Below are 15,066 nucleotides of genomic sequence, written 5' to 3'. Positions count from 1 at the left end.
TTGGTTGTCGTGTTCGTGGGGTGATATCACTCGTTTCTGCCAGGAACTATTGGCTTTTGGGGTGAAATTACTCCGTAGACTGTCAGTTCTGGGTTGCTGGTGGGTCAGACAGCCATCGAGGATCCTCAGGAACGGATCTATCGGCAATTTCGACATCCAAGCATCGAGGCAGATGGAATTCTCAACTTGGCATCAATTGGACCTTCCACTTCTGCATCCGTGCACCCCCAGAGTTAGTGCGACCGATCGATGGAATGCTGATGCTGGTGATGTGTTGTTGATGCAGCGGTCGGGATTAACTCGATTGGGAAACACTAGATTCTAGATAATCTCCAGAGGATGAACAGTGTTTGATCGACTCCGGTAGGGTGTCTAGGAAATACCCCTGCTACTTATCGTATATACTGTTCAAAGGGATTATAAAGTGCTTGATGGACCTTGATGGATGGTAACAAGATGGTATATAGTTTATAGTCTACCAACGAGGTTTTATTCATATCATTGAACACAATAAATTAAATCCAGCAACAATGGGCATAAGCTTTAGACAAGGTCAATAAAAAGTTTAGAATAACAGGCAAGCTCCTTAATTAACTACAGATTACTGTGGAATGGCATTCATTCTGCTGCTTCACTTGCTTGTAAGTTGTTTGCAAGAATAGAAAGAAAGACCCATTGATTCAGGCAGCAACCAGGCCACAACCGTCGGAGTGGAGTCAGCAATAGCGAATGACGGCGGAGATTGCCGGACCCTCGTCAGCCTCAACGCCGGGCCATTCATGCTCTTCGCTTTCATCGGTCTCGGAAACTCTCCCAGCAACCTCCTTCCCTTTCACCCCAGAATTGACCTTTGTATCTCTTTCTCATCCACCTTACTTTCCCACAGCTTGTTGGGATATTTATAACCCCCTCTATCTCTGCTTGTTCACCATCAACCCCTGTCCACAACTAACTCACTTCAACTCATTCACATTTGCTCTCACGGCCAGATTTGCATAGTAAGCAAACGTCTCCCCCCCACCCAGGTACCCCTCATATCTTTAACGTCGTTGGGTTCTGTGACCCAACAACAACAACCCACCGCAGTGCTAAGAGCTGACATCTTCAATCAAAGAACTCGGATCTTCTAGACATCCCTAATACACCTCCACAAAATGGCTGACACACCTGCACCTCACTCCGGTCCCATGTTGACCTTCATCAGTGGCGACGGCGTGCACATTGAGTGTGGTAAGTGCACGCGTTTCAATAAGCTCGACAGACGCGCTCAGTGTCTGTGTCACGATTAGACCCATATATGCTAACATGTGTGAAAATACAGAACGCGATGTTGCCGAGCGCTCCCTTCTCATCAAGAACATGCTGGAAGATCTGGGTGGCGCCAACGAGGAGATCCCGATCCCTAATGTGAGTTATCCGTTCAAGTAAAATGGCCATTGGTGACCATAGCTAACCACACCCGCAACACAGGTCAACGAAGCTGTCTTGAAGAAGGTCATCGAATGGTGCAGACACCACAAGAACGACCCCCCCAGCACTGGCGAGGAGGATGACTCCCGCCGCAAGACCACCGACATCGACGAGTGGGATCAGAAGTTTACCCAGGTCGATCAAGAAATGTTGTTCGAGATCATTCTGGTACGCGTTACGAACTATGATTCACAAAAGCCCCTCAGCTAACTTGGCGCTTAACTCAATAGGCCGCAAACTACCTCGACATTAAGGGTCTTCTGGACGTCGGATGCAAAACCGTTGCGAACATGATCAAGGGCAAGTCTCCGGAAGAGATCCGCAAGACCTTTAACATCCAGAACGATTTCACCCCCGAGGAGGAGGATCAGATCCGCCGTGAGAACGAGTGGGCCGAGGAGTAAGTTCCTTACAAACCCATCCCCCGCTATCTTACCACCTGATCGTATGCTAACATTGTACTTGCTATAGTCGCTAAATCTGCGTTAAGTTACGGCATCAGTATGCTAGCTTCTACGGCTTGTTAATTGGAAGCAAGCCGAGGAAGATGAGCTATCATGATGTTTTAATTCGGGTCTCATTAGGTCTCAGGTTGCAGTTCATGGAGTTAATAGTCTTTTTCTTTACTCTCTCAATCTTTTAACGTCAGCGGTTTGCTTTCTCAGTCTCTCTCTCTTCCCTTTGGCCCTAGCCGTGCGTTCATTATGAGCAGGGGATAGATGTAGCTGTAAAGTAGTTCAAGGTTAGCTTAACCTGTTAACGCCATTGCACATATCGTTGTCAAAAAATACTGTTCCACGTGCAGAGGTAATCTTGCATACTAGAATATCTTAACTAGTATGCAAGACTGGCTACTATCGTGCCTGTAGGACTACGGCCTGCAAAGGAAAGATCTAGGCCTAGATCTACACAAAGCATCCCAGACTACGACACAGTTCAGACCATATCATATACAGACATAGGAAAAGATCTTCGTTCAAACTGCTCATTATCCCATCATGAATTTTCGATTTTTGTCGTTCCTTTCAGCTCGTGTACACACATCTTGCAGAAGCACCACTGCACCACCACAGACCAGTTTAAACCCCCCCATCAAAGAAGAAAACAAAACGAAACATATTTCAACCGCTTATGCACACTCTCTCCTCCCATGCTTAACGAACTACCCCCATCGTGGATAGCAAGCCAGCAAATTGTCCCCCGAATCGGTTTATGTGGGAAAGAGAGAGAGATATGTAAAGGAAAACAGTAGAGAATCAAACGGACTTCTCAAAAAGCGGGTTTTGATTTGAGGCAACATAATCTATAATGATGCAAGTGGATTTTTTGTTCTTTTTTTATCATCGCGAGCAGTAGCGGCACACAAGAGTTGTTGATGTTGGCAGCGGTATCACAGCAACTGAACGAAACATTTTCCCCCGGGAAAGCAGCAGGTGGACAGAGACATTTCTCGGGGCGGAATCGAAAAAGTCGGTTGGTGTGTGTGGTTCCAAAGGACGAATTTAGACTCCGAGACGGGACTTGCGCCAGTGCCTACGCTTGGCGTTGTATCTGGGTTGAGAAAAGGATATGTTAGTATTCATTGTGTTCGACTGTAAAAATGTTTGTGTGTATGAGAGTAGTGTGTGTGGAGTGTGCTGTGTCCTTCGATGTTGTTCCCAGCGGTTTGCCTAGTTGATTGATGATTTTGGCGTGATGGCGAGTCATCTGGTGCTACCACCTTATGCATCCTTCTCTCGTTTCTTCCTTCGCTGGTATCCCCTTCCCTCTAATATTCTTGTGTTCTTCGCTGGGACTCATCGAGGACTTCGCGGGGGTGTTGTGTGGGTGCGTGCAAATGGAACGGTGACGGTTTCTTATTTACCTGATGGTGTTACCGGTCCTGAGACGAATCCACTGGGGGATAGGACGGTTCTGTCTCTGAGCTTTGGCAAGCTTCTGCTTGGTGCGGAAACTCTTGTGGCTCTATATTGAAAAAAGGTGAGCGTTAGCCTGCTGTTCACTTCATCATCCCGACCACTGGTCCTTATTCCGTGTCGCCGTATTCATAATTTTTATTTCCAGCAAAAACGAGGTATTCATGGTCGTTCGAATAACGGGGAGGGCTGCTAACCGGCATCTTGAAGACTTGTCGCGACGGCGAGCTGAGTGTATGGACTGGCGATGATGAGGTTGTCGACCGTCTGTCAAGCCGTTCGTAGTGGTAGTTTTTTTGTGCGGGCAGGGCTTAGCGTTTCGCTTCCGTGGGGTCATGTGATTTATGCCTAAGGCGGAAGGTACCCCATCATTTGGTTTCTTCCTGGTCCAGCCAAAGGTAGTTGATTTCGAATAGTGATATGATGTTAGTGATTTACTTCTGGTTTTGAATTACGGTCAATCTAATGTATCATGCTGAGCCGGCGATGTTCGCAACAATCATAGTATTTGAGCATACTTATCGTGGTATAGTCCCTGAGTGACTGGCTCCCAAACGGGAAGTTACAAGTCACGTGCCATATCGCCCGGCGGCTACACATATTCGGCGCTCCAGTAAAGACCATTCTTGTAGCATCTTGAAGAATAATGTTAGATGTCTGCCATTTGAGATGTGCATGGAAATCTCATGGTGCTTTCGAGGGCAATATCACGTATTTGCTGGTCGATAATAATGTATTGTGCACATTCCACCCTCCCGCGACCTGGACAGTTAGTATGTAGTAGGTATGAACTGGATAGGAATCCCAATCGTTTAACGTCTCCAGGCTACTGCAGATGCGTCTCTGCACAGTTACATCCCCTGTTATCATAGAACAATATATCATCGCAAATGGTTTAGGCCGTTTCAATGGCGAAACAGCGGTGTCTATATGAGTAAGCTGTTCTGGTTTGCAGGACCACGGAGCAGAGCAGGTTAACAACCCCGTCGCATTGATAAGGTGTGGAAGGTGCGTCACGAGCTCAGTTCACGAGCCTGAACCATAAAAAACAAGTTGTGACAATCGGGACTACTACATCATTGATCGATCGGATGTCCTACCGATATTCTCCGGTCATTTCAAGCCACAAACTTTGTGGGAACCTATGCCTTAGCGATTCGACGCATCATAGACAACGGTTTACTCATCGAAAGCGTCTTGTGTGCTTGCCCACATCGGCGTCGGTCCCTCCATCCTCCCCCCCGGTCGACCAGTCATTCAAATGAGCTTATCAACATTATACGAATGAATGGGATTCGTTCGGAAAGCCTATGTTCCGGCCTAGCGTATACGGTATCTACCCGAACATGGCGGGGGTTAGCAAGTCCCGAGCCGCTTCAGGGATCCAAAGGGCTCGGAATGTGCAGTTGCTGGGGTAGTAGCTAAGTACTAGGTGTCAAGGCGTAAGCACTCCATGTCGAGAGCACGAAGGAAGTTTCTCGTTTTGGGCCAGAACGGGCCTGTCAGGTTTATTGATAAGATAGCAAACAGTAGGTATATCGCCTCTTTGACCGATATAGTGAATCCAATGTGATGTTCGAAATCCCACCTTAGATCAATCATTCCAAACTATAGAATCACAGGCAGTGAATACAAGTGGTAACTCTGTACAGCTGCAGGATTTAATAAAATCATGTCGGGGACCCAAACAGGTCAATTCTCGTAAGCCGAACACGAAGCTAACTAGTTAGACAGTATTGGGGGATGAGTCAAAAGTCGACGTGGTAGCGAGATACTACTATCAGCATTAGCAGTGGAGATGTCCATGGTAACGGGCCATTCAAGGATTCCAGATGGACCAATGGAGGAAGTACAAAGGACCAGGGTCGGTTAGTTTTTGATATCGATATGCCTAATTTGGCATCGATTGCGATCGGTAGGAAGTATCTAGCGGGCGACGGTGCTCGGAGACCCCGACTGCCGACCTTCTGTGCAGAACACAATAAAGATCCTTTCAACAATCTTTGTCTCAGGCACGCACACCAACAAAATTGATGCTGTTAGGCTGCCATCTTGATGACATTCACGCAAAGTCGCAATCCTTTGCCCACATGGCCTTTTGTCCGGTGGAATCTGAAACATCACTAAATTGAACAACATTACGTTCAGGGATAATGATGAAGAATACGGAGTACATGTCTTGTAGAAGATACCTCGCGGTTGGCGAAAGTAAACAAAGGCATCTGGTGCGGCATGTTTTGACGTAGATCACATATTCTTTGGAGTCATGGAATGCACAAGGAAAAGGTACCGCCCCTGAATTCCTTATGTCAAGTAGCTGTCTAGTCAATTGTTGTGTATGGAGTAGAGTTCGGAAAATTGGGGCCTCTCAAGTCTCAGATTCCGCTAGTTTAACTGTCGAAGCATGAACGGCAGGGCAGCCCCAGCCTGCGTAGTAGCTAAAGGTTGCTGTTTCTGGAATGGACCTCCGATGCTACCAGCCTACACTACAAATCTATCTACCCTGTATCTACCCTAGTTAGCAGATTCTGCTAGATATAGGAGGAACAGAGTAGACTACTCGTATTCATTGCCTTCACTTTGGTACCCAAAAGAAGCCTAGGCGGGTCTTCGGTAAAAATAAGTCTACTCGCAGTTAGATTTTTTTTTTTTATTCCCAGGCGGAGTTGTGTCGGACCCCGCCACTTAGTGATCAGACTAAAACCCTTTAGCCATACCACAACTGGCGTCGTATTCGTAATACGATTGGTAGGGGGCCCTTGTCTGGTTCTTCTTCAGGAGGGAAAATCGAGGATGTTACGCGCGGTGGTTCTAGAACCAGATCTGAAGCATCATCCATTGAAGCTTCGGTATAGGAGTATGACTGTTGTGAGTCATAAATAGGTTTCGCCCCTAGCTAACTGATCAATTATTCTGACTCCCGATGTACGAAAGTGCTTGCTATCCTGGAAGAAAGTATAGCCTAGGTGAATAAGGTAACAACAACCATGGTTGTTCTTGGAAATTTGAGCGAGGGCCGGTTCATAGAATGCTGATTGATCGTAGGCAAGATTTCCGTGGTGTCTGTATGGAGTTAGCAGTGTGTGGCCTTATCGTTTGTTATTATTGACCTGCAGTGTAACAGAGTACTGCGGTGTCATTAACTTTTACCAATAAAATATCTAATAAGCTTCCTTCTGCAGAGACTTTGTAAGACTATTGAAGAGTATTGCAGCAGTCATTCTTGAATCGCGGCAACCAAACAATCAACAACCAGTTAGATATTAATAGGCCAGTGTAGATACCAAAATACCACCGTTCTACCGCATCTGGATAAGCTTCAGCATAAATCTCGGGAATATTAGCAGGTGGAGGTCCGGTGACCAGTGGGGGAGATGCATAAAATGGCCCTCGGGAAGTCGGGGCTCCGACCGAGCAAATGGAACTAAACGCGCGACGGCCACTAAAAAAGTAATCCACCATTCAATCAAGCAAAAGAAGATTGGAAGGCAAAGATGGGGACTTGTCCGCTGACGCAGATACCTTTTTTGTCTCTAGTTGAGCCAGAAGGCCAGCTCTGGATCCAGAATCAAGTCTGATGCCTATTATTCTTTAATTATGATTAATATTAGAGCCTCCTCCCCTTTTTTCTCTTTTCCCACATTTTTAAATCTCCATCTTGCCCTGGTACTTTTATCCAGTCTGACTTGCCCTTTCCACCACATAAGTTGTAGTTGATCATTCCATCCCTATCTGCCAACGCGTGTGGAGGAATATCTCACAACAGGGCACCAGCCATCCTATCTCTTCTAAACACCCCTCCCCCTCCCCTGCTCCCTTCCCTGCGCGTACTTCTCTCCCTCGCGTCCATTATTTTGGGGGAAATCGGTCAGCTCCTCCGGCTTCAAGCAACTTCAACCTTCCCTTATCAGCTAGCCCGCCTCATGGAGTAAAGCAATCACTTGTCATCATCTTTCACCCTCTTCCATATATACCAGAGAGTGAGGCTTTCGTTTCGACTCCTCGAACGGAATGTCTCACCCAGAGAATGAGCACGTCTCGGCGGAGACATCCCCGAACGACGTTGAATTGACGGCAATGGACGGGGCGCGTTCATCCTCAGCAGAGCAGCGCAAGTCAAGCGGCCAGTCGTCAATCACCAGTACGACAATGGTGCCTGCAGGAGAAAAGGGCCCGGCTTCTCAGCCATCCACTGGCAACCAGCTCGCCCGAGCAGATGATTCGGATGCGCTGTATGCGCATCTTCCCGAACACGAGAAGCAGATCTTGAAGATGCAGTTGGACGCGGATGATGTGAATGTGTCGTTCTTTGGTCTATTTCGCTATGCTTCCCGAATGGACCTTGCGATTATGTTTGTGAGCGCGATATGTGCCATTGTCGCAGGCGCGGCGCTGCCTCTTTTTACAGTGAGTGCCTATCTATGATACCAATTGGCAACAATGAGTTCCTCTGGACTAATCTCGACCTAGATTCTCTTCGGTTCCTTAGCCTCAGCTTTCCGAGGGATAGCCTTATATGAGATTTCGTACCACGACTTCTACCACCAGTTGACTAAGAATGTTCTCTATTTTGTTTATCTCGGCATTGCAGAGTTCGTCACTGTATACATCTCCACCGTCGGCTTCATCTACACCGGTGAACACGTCACCCAAAAGATCCGCGAACACTACCTTGAGTCGATCCTGAGACAGAACATGGGATACTTCGATAAGCTGGGCGCCGGTGAAGTGACGACTCGCATCACAGCTGACACGAACCTCATCCAAGACGGTGTCTCCGAAAAGGTTGGATTGACCTTGACCGCCATCGCCACGTTTGTCACCGCCTTTATTGTCGCTTATATCAAATATTGGAAGTTGGCACTGATTTGCACTTCGACGATTGTGGCGTTGGTTCTGCTTATGGGAGGTGGCTCTCGGTTCATTGTTAAGAACAGCAAGCAGGCTCTGCAGAGCGCCGGTGCCGGTGGTACAGTAGCGGAAGAAGTTATCAGCTCCATCCGCAATGCGACTGCTTTCGGAACCCAGGATAAGCTCGCAAAGCAATATGAGACTCATCTGGCTGAGGCTGAGAAGTGGGGTATCAAGACCCAGGTGACCCTTGGTTTCATGATCGGTGGCATGTTCGGTATTATGTTCTCCAACTATGGCCTTGGTTTCTGGATGGGCTCCCGCTTCCTCACCGATGGCGAGGTTAATGTTGGCCAGGTCCTGACTGTGTTGATGGCTATCCTGATCGGCTCGTTCAGTTTGGGTAACGTCAGCCCTAACGCTCAGGCGTTCACAAACGCTGTTGCCGCTGCTGTTAAGATTTTTGGTACAATTGACCGCCCTTCACCCCTTGACCCCTATTCCGAAGAAGGCGAGAAACTCGAGCATTTCGAGGGCAACATTGAGTTCCGTGACATCAAGCACATTTACCCTTCGCGACCTGAAGTGACCGTCATGGACGGTGTTTCTCTAAGCATGCCTGCCGGAAAGACGACGGCCTTGGTGGGCCCGTCTGGCTCTGGAAAGAGTACCGTTGTCGGACTCGTTGAGCGCTTCTATTTCCCCGTTGGGGGCTCTGTCCTGTTGGACGGCCATGATATCTCGACTCTCAACCTTCGTTGGTTGCGTCAGCAAATCTCGCTGGTCAGCCAAGAACCTGTTCTCTTCGGCACTACAATTTACCACAACATCCGCTATGGTCTCATTGGCACCAAGTTTGAGCAAGAACCCGAGGATAAGATCCGAGAGTTGATCGAAAATGCAGCTAGAATGGCTAATGCCCATGATTTCATCACGGCACTTCCCGAAGGCTATGAGACCAACGTTGGTCAGCGCGGCTTTTTGCTCTCCGGAGGACAAAAGCAGCGTATCGCCATCGCCCGGGCCATTGTGAGCGATCCCAAAATCCTTCTACTCGATGAAGCAACGTCTGCCTTGGATACAAAATCTGAGGGCGTCGTACAAGCAGCACTGGACCGAGCTGCTGAAGGTAGAACTACTATCGTGATTGCCCACCGCCTATCTACAATCAAGACGGCGCACAATATTGTTGTCATGGTGAATGGAAAGATTGTGGAGCAAGGGAACCACAACGAGCTTGTCGGCCGTAAGGGTACCTACCACAGTCTTGTTGAGGCTCAGCGTATCAACGAGGAAAAGGACGCGGAAGCTTTGGCTGCCGATGAGGATGTGGATGAGGAAGATTTCTCGAAACACGAAATTGCGCGCATCAAATCTGCTAGCAGTGGGTCTGGCTCTATCGATGATGAGGATGAGAAGTCGCTCGCCGGGAACGGACTAAACCGCAGTGGAACGCACAAGTCCATCTCCAGCGCCATTCTTTCTAAGCGGGAGCCCGAGGTGGCTCGGAAGTACTCCCTTTGGACGTTGGTCAAATTTATCGCCTCTTTCAATCGCCCCGAGCTCAAGTATATGCTCATTGGCTTGGTCTTCGCTGTCCTTTCCGGTGGCGGCCAGCCGACTCAGGCTGTGCTCTACGCCAAAGCTATCAGTACACTTTCGTTGCCTACTAGCGAGGCCGCCAAAATCCGACACGACGGGGCTTTCTGGGCTCTGATGTTCTTCGTTGTTGGAATTGCCCAGTTCATCAATCTTTCCATCAATGGTGCCGCATTTGCCGTCTGTTCAGAACGACTGATTCGTCGCGCCCGTAGCATGGCCTTCAGGTCAATTCTTCGCCAGGATATTACCTTCTTTGACCGAGAGGAAAACAGCACTGGTGCGCTCACTTCATTCCTTTCGACGGAGACTAAGCATCTTTCTGGAGTCAGTGGCGCGACCTTGGGAACTATTCTCATGACCAGCACTACTCTCGGCGCAGCTATGATCATCTCTCTATCTATCGGATGGAAACTGGCTCTGGTTTGTATCTCTGTGGTTCCTATCCTTCTGGGTTGTGGTTTCTACCGTTTCTACATGCTTGCGAGATTCCAACAACGATCCAAGACTGCCTATGAGGGGTCTGCAAGCTACGCCTGCGAAGCGACATCTGCTATTCGCACTGTGGCCTCCCTCACTCGGGAGCAGGATGTCTGGGCAATGTACCATTCTCAGCTGGAGGACCAAGGTCGGAAGAGTTTGATATCCGTGCTGAAGTCTTCTATCCTTTACGCATGCTCGCAGGCTCTTGTTTTCTTCTGCGTTGCACTCGGCTTCTGGTATGGAGGTACACTCCTGGGTCATCACGAGTACTCAGTCTTTCGCTTTTTCGTCTGCTTCTCCGAAATCCTGTTTGGCGCCCAGTCCGCTGGTACTGTTTTCTCTTTCTCTCCTGACATGGGCAAGGCAAAGAACGCTGCAGCTGAGTTCCGGAGACTGTTTGACCGGAAGCCAGAGATCGACACATGGTCCGAAGAGGGCGAGCAGCTCGAATCTGTGGAAGGCGAGATTGAGTTCAGGAACGTGCACTTCCGGTACCCTACCCGTGCCGAGCAGCCTGTCCTGCGAGGCCTGAATTTGACCGTCAAGCCTGGACAATACATTGCCCTTGTCGGGCCCAGTGGATGTGGCAAGAGTACGACAATTGCGCTCCTTGAACGTTTCTACGATGCCATCGCTGGCAAGGTTCTTATCGATGGAAAGGATATCACTCAAATCAATGTCAACTCATACCGCAGTTTCTTGTCGCTCGTCAGCCAGGAACCCACTCTGTACCAAGGCACCATCAAGGAGAACATTCTGTTGGGAGTCCGCGGAGAAGATGTGACGGAGGAGCAACTGGTGAAGGCTTGCAAGGATGCCAACATCTATGACTTTATCATGTCCCTGCCGTAAGTTAACACCTTCGTTTTGTCTCTGAAGGATCTGGCACTAACAACTTTTTCAGTGAGGGTTTCAATACCGTTGTTGGTAGCAAAGGAGGTATGCTGTCCGGAGGTCAGAAGCAGCGTGTGGCGATCGCACGTGCCTTAATCCGGGATCCCCGAGTGCTTCTCCTGGATGAAGCCACCTCTGCTCTTGATTCCGAGTCCGAGAAGGTTGTGCAAGCTGCGTTGGATGCCGCGGCCAAGGGCCGAACCACGATTGCCGTCGCACATCGTCTGAGTACGATTCAGAAGGCCGATATCATCTATGTTTTCGACCAGGGGAAGATAGTCGAAAGCGGAACCCACCAAGAATTGATCCGGGTGAAAGGCCGTTATTACGAGCTGGTTAATTTGCAGAGCCTGGACGGTGGCAACTAATCTTTATTGCATCCTGTTTAGACCTCTACTGTCTGTTTGCTTTGCTTATACCCCCCCTTATACTTGCGTTTATTTCTCATCTCTATTTATCCTGTAATGTGTTATGATCTCTTCTCAAAAGCCATGTTTGGTGTTGGCTCTGGTCATCGCTCAGTTTTTTTTTTTGCTACTTCTTAAGCTGCATTCATCGGCATGGAGTGGGCGGGCATTCTGCTTGCTTGGAATGGAAACTCTCACGATTGTACTTTAATTTAACAAGACAACCCTTCATATCTGTTGTTCGCTGGAGTATATAAAAGTAGTAGCATTGCATGACAGGTAATTTTGATCACATTATCAGATGGGCTCTGACTCTACTGTTGCATCTGTATGCCTGGGAAGATTACTTCTCGCCATCCATAAACGCCAAACCACAAACCCATGATCAAACCTATTTACCCGTCAATGAACACCAAAGGAAGTGACAACTATTCTGGACGCCTGCATCAATGAATAATCCATCATTCAACATTTAATCATGAATCAATCCCCATCATCCACTTCATACTCCCTCTGCACGTCCACCTGCCGTACACCACGAGCATCCGCAATCAACCCCATCAATCCCTGGGCAATGTCTTTGATTTCGTTGTACTCATGGAGAAGACGAATGTGCCGTTTGACCGTCGTAGATGGGTCATTTCTAGATTTAGTGTCAGTATGTGAGGATACTAATTATGTGCCCGAATGAGAATGGTAAGAGGATTACGGAGCTGCTTGGTTTCATACTTCAATTTGGCCTTGGTCTGTGCTATTTGCGACTCTATTTCTGTGATTTGGGATTGCAGACTGGCGATGGATGCGCGGAGGGTGGACTGTTTACTTTGGTTAAGTGTTGCTGCTTATGGTAGAGGGTATGGAGTTACCAGCTTCTTTTCTTTTTGCGTCTGCTCGTCACAAGCTGGTGTTTTGGTGGAGGATGTGGCTTGCTGGGGTGGTGGCATGATGGTATGCGCATGCAGGGGGGGTTCTTCCTATCTGATCTTCTCCATGTGTGGAACCCGGGCTGTTAGAGGGAATTGCCAGATGTCACAGGATAGCCTTGGCAATGATTCAGACAGATGCCTTGACTGCCTGGTGTGGAGAGAGAATAGTGTAGATACTAAGTAAAGAGTACGTAGGCCTGGATGGGGCCCGTCTCCTTCTATGCCGTCCGATCTGCGGTTTCACAGATGAACGAATCCACTGTCAAGCGATGATGGAAAATCTTTCACCACGGGGTGGACTTATGTTTGTTATCTATTCTAAGAAGACAGATTAGCAATGGCAGTGAGCTAGATAGACTGGTCTCCAACGAATTAGTTCTCATCTCATTATACTAGTAGGTAGTATACTGACGGCCTGGTAACTGTGACCATACAACGCTGGCCGACCAATCCGGTTCGCTCGATTTCGCGGCTCCCTTAATAAGGCCGAATAGGGAACCGACACCCGCCTCCGCCTCCATCAATAATCTTCATTCCCGATCGTCTGACTCTCTCTCTTTCTCTCTCTCTCTCCTTCCCCTCTTCTTCTTCACTCTTTCTCTTCTCGCAAAAGGGTGAAGTTGATCATGGCGATACTAAGTCGACTTGGGCCCCAAGGGTTGCTGGCAGTCCTGCTGCTTGCTTCCCCCACCCTGGCCCACGGGGGCCATGAGAGTGTCCCCGAGGGTGCCGCCATCTCCGAGGATCCGATTGTATGTTGTCGCACCCACGGCTGACCTGTCTGCGATTGCTGCGGCCTCAACATTATACTGACTAGTCGCCTAGGACACAACACTATGGATACATATGATCCTTATGGGATTTGCCTTTGGCGTTATCTTTCCCTTGGGCATGGTTCTTGGGGTAAGCTGGCCCGGTTACATCCTGTCTCCGACCTTCCGCGGTCTGGGATACTCGATTACTCGATCAAATGAGACGCATATCTGACATTTCCGCTTTACCATCATAGATTATACGCTCGCGCTGGCACGTCCCTCTCCAGATTGTCGGAACAATTATCGCTGTGCTCGCATACTTCCTCGGACATGCTCACAAAGGCCGCCAGTTCTCGAAGAACGTCCACGCGTCCTTTGCGAACACACTGATGCTCATGATGGTGGTGCAGATCGTCCTCGGCGTCTATCTCAAGCTGCACATTACCAAGGGAATCCATGGCCGGATCCGCCGGGTTATTGTGATTACGCACGGAGTGGTTGGAAAGGCGATGCCTGTGGCGAGCTGGGTCCAGATGCTCTTCGGAGGAATCACTGCCATGGGATTCTGTCGGGATGATCACTTGGGACAGTGCTTGGCTCATTTCATCATGGGCAGCGCTTTCATCGCCTACGGTATCCTGCTGACCATCCTACTCCTCGTTGGCCAGTACTGGCTGCGCCGCACTGGCCGCAGCCAGGAGTTCTTCGACTCGTTGATCATCGCTGCATGGGGATGTGTCAACACCTTCACGGAACACCGTTGGGGAGGTCCCTGGGTCCACAATGATTTGCAGCACACTACTATGGGTGTCGTCTGGTGGTGCGCCGGTCTACTGGGTATCTGGATGAGCCGGAAGCGCAACGGCCGGCCCAAGCGGAACTTGATCCCAGCCATAGTCATTCTCCTTACTGGTTATGCCATGTCTGCCCACCCGCAGACTCTGATGATCAGCACTATGATCCACTCCATCTTCGGCTACACGTTAATGGCTGCCGGTTTCACCAGAATCATTGAGATCTCCTTCGTGCTTCGGGACAAGGGCTCTGTCAGCCCGGACGGATCTGACCCTAACAGCTTCCAATATCTCACGCCTTTCGTAAGTCTTCCACAGCCCTTCCGGCTGAAGTGGATCGTCATTTCTAACTTATCGCAGCTTCTGTACGCCTCAGGCTTCCTCTTCATGGGCGCCACCGAAGAGCAGATGCAACTCCTGAACGATGCAGGAATTACTCACGTCTCCTACGTCCTGATTCTCTACAGCATCGCCTTCATTCTCTTCCTATGTAAGACCACCTCCCTCCCCCCAAAACCAGAGAACCACACTAACCCCACCCCCAACACAGTCGTCAACGTGCTCCTGCACATCTACGCTGTCCATGCATGGCCCGAATCCGCACAAGCGCCTTCCCATTCGCGCTCTTCCAGCGCTGCAGATGCCGGCGAGGGCTCATCCCGCTATAGACCGACCGCCAACGGCCGCCTCATTAACGGCCATGCCCGCTCACCCTCAGAAGCACAGCACCTGCACGATGCGGAGGAATTTGAACTCCAAGGTCTCATCTCCGACGAGGAAGATGACGCGAAAGACACCCACGCCATGGGTCCGCGGAAGACTGAAGACGAGGAGAGCTCTCCTTTGGTAGCTAATGGGACAGCAGCTACGACGCATTAATAAAATTCCTTCAGAGGGAGTGTGCATTTGGTGTTTCTTATATATTTCTTTTCTTTCTCTTTTAAAAGATCGTTGTGATATCAACTATATTA

At 49.1% G+C, this 15,066-nt stretch overlaps 5 protein-coding genes across 5 annotated transcripts; 3 read left to right on the top strand and 2 right to left on the bottom strand.

The window, feature by feature from the left end:
- Window positions 1–917: 917 nt before the first annotated feature.
- Window positions 918–2,318, top strand: skpA (SCF ubiquitin ligase subunit skpA). The gene is made up of 6 exons (XM_026763634.1): window positions 918–998; window positions 1,115–1,230; window positions 1,322–1,407; window positions 1,471–1,638; window positions 1,701–1,870; window positions 1,942–2,318. Exons 2-6 carry the CDS (start codon window positions 1,155–1,157, stop codon window positions 1,946–1,948), a joined length of 507 nt encoding a protein of 168 aa, XP_026628278.1. The 5' UTR covers window positions 918–998; window positions 1,115–1,154; the 3' UTR covers window positions 1,949–2,318.
- Window positions 2,319–2,755: 437 nt separating this feature from the next.
- BDQ94DRAFT_11437 (uncharacterized protein) lies at window positions 2,756–3,892 on the bottom strand. Its single transcript, XM_026763631.1, has 3 exons — window positions 3,584–3,892; window positions 3,335–3,435; window positions 2,756–3,021 (listed from the first exon to the last, which is right to left on the bottom strand). The coding sequence occupies exons 1-3, from the start codon at window positions 3,721–3,723 to the stop codon at window positions 2,861–2,863; spliced, it is 402 nt and encodes a 133-aa protein (XP_026628277.1). The 5' UTR covers window positions 3,724–3,892; the 3' UTR covers window positions 2,756–2,860.
- A 3,360-nt stretch (window positions 3,893–7,252) lies between these two features.
- On the top strand, window positions 7,253–11,880 carry mdr1 (ABC multidrug transporter Mdr1). Its single transcript, XM_026763626.1, has 3 exons — window positions 7,253–7,793; window positions 7,857–11,167; window positions 11,224–11,880. The coding sequence occupies exons 1-3, from the start codon at window positions 7,398–7,400 to the stop codon at window positions 11,579–11,581; spliced, it is 4,065 nt and encodes a 1,354-aa protein (XP_026628276.1). The 5' UTR covers window positions 7,253–7,397; the 3' UTR covers window positions 11,582–11,880.
- Window positions 11,881–12,103: 223 nt separating this feature from the next.
- On the bottom strand, window positions 12,104–12,564 carry BDQ94DRAFT_168911 (SWI5/SAE3 family protein; the record flags this gene model as incomplete). Its single annotated transcript, XM_026771174.1, has 3 exons — window positions 12,104–12,263; window positions 12,350–12,435; window positions 12,487–12,564. 3 exons carry the CDS (start codon window positions 12,562–12,564, stop codon window positions 12,104–12,106), a joined length of 324 nt encoding a protein of 107 aa, XP_026628275.1.
- Window positions 12,565–13,172: 608 nt separating this feature from the next.
- Window positions 13,173–14,974, top strand: BDQ94DRAFT_168910 (Ytp1 family protein; the record flags this gene model as incomplete). Its single annotated transcript, XM_026771173.1, has 5 exons — window positions 13,173–13,298; window positions 13,372–13,449; window positions 13,556–14,398; window positions 14,456–14,585; window positions 14,646–14,974. The coding sequence occupies 5 exons, from the start codon at window positions 13,173–13,175 to the stop codon at window positions 14,972–14,974; spliced, it is 1,506 nt and encodes a 501-aa protein (XP_026628274.1).
- Between the last annotated feature and the right edge of the window lie 92 nt (window positions 14,975–15,066).

Source organism: Aspergillus welwitschiae (assembly GCF_003344945.1).
Source record: "Aspergillus welwitschiae strain CBS 139.54b unplaced genomic scaffold BDQ94scaffold_10, whole genome shotgun sequence".
Lineage (NCBI taxonomy): Eukaryota > Fungi > Ascomycota > Eurotiomycetes > Eurotiales > Aspergillaceae > Aspergillus > Aspergillus welwitschiae.
Note: the sequence above shows the minus strand (reverse complement) of the source record. Positions and strands in the feature narration are given on the sequence as shown.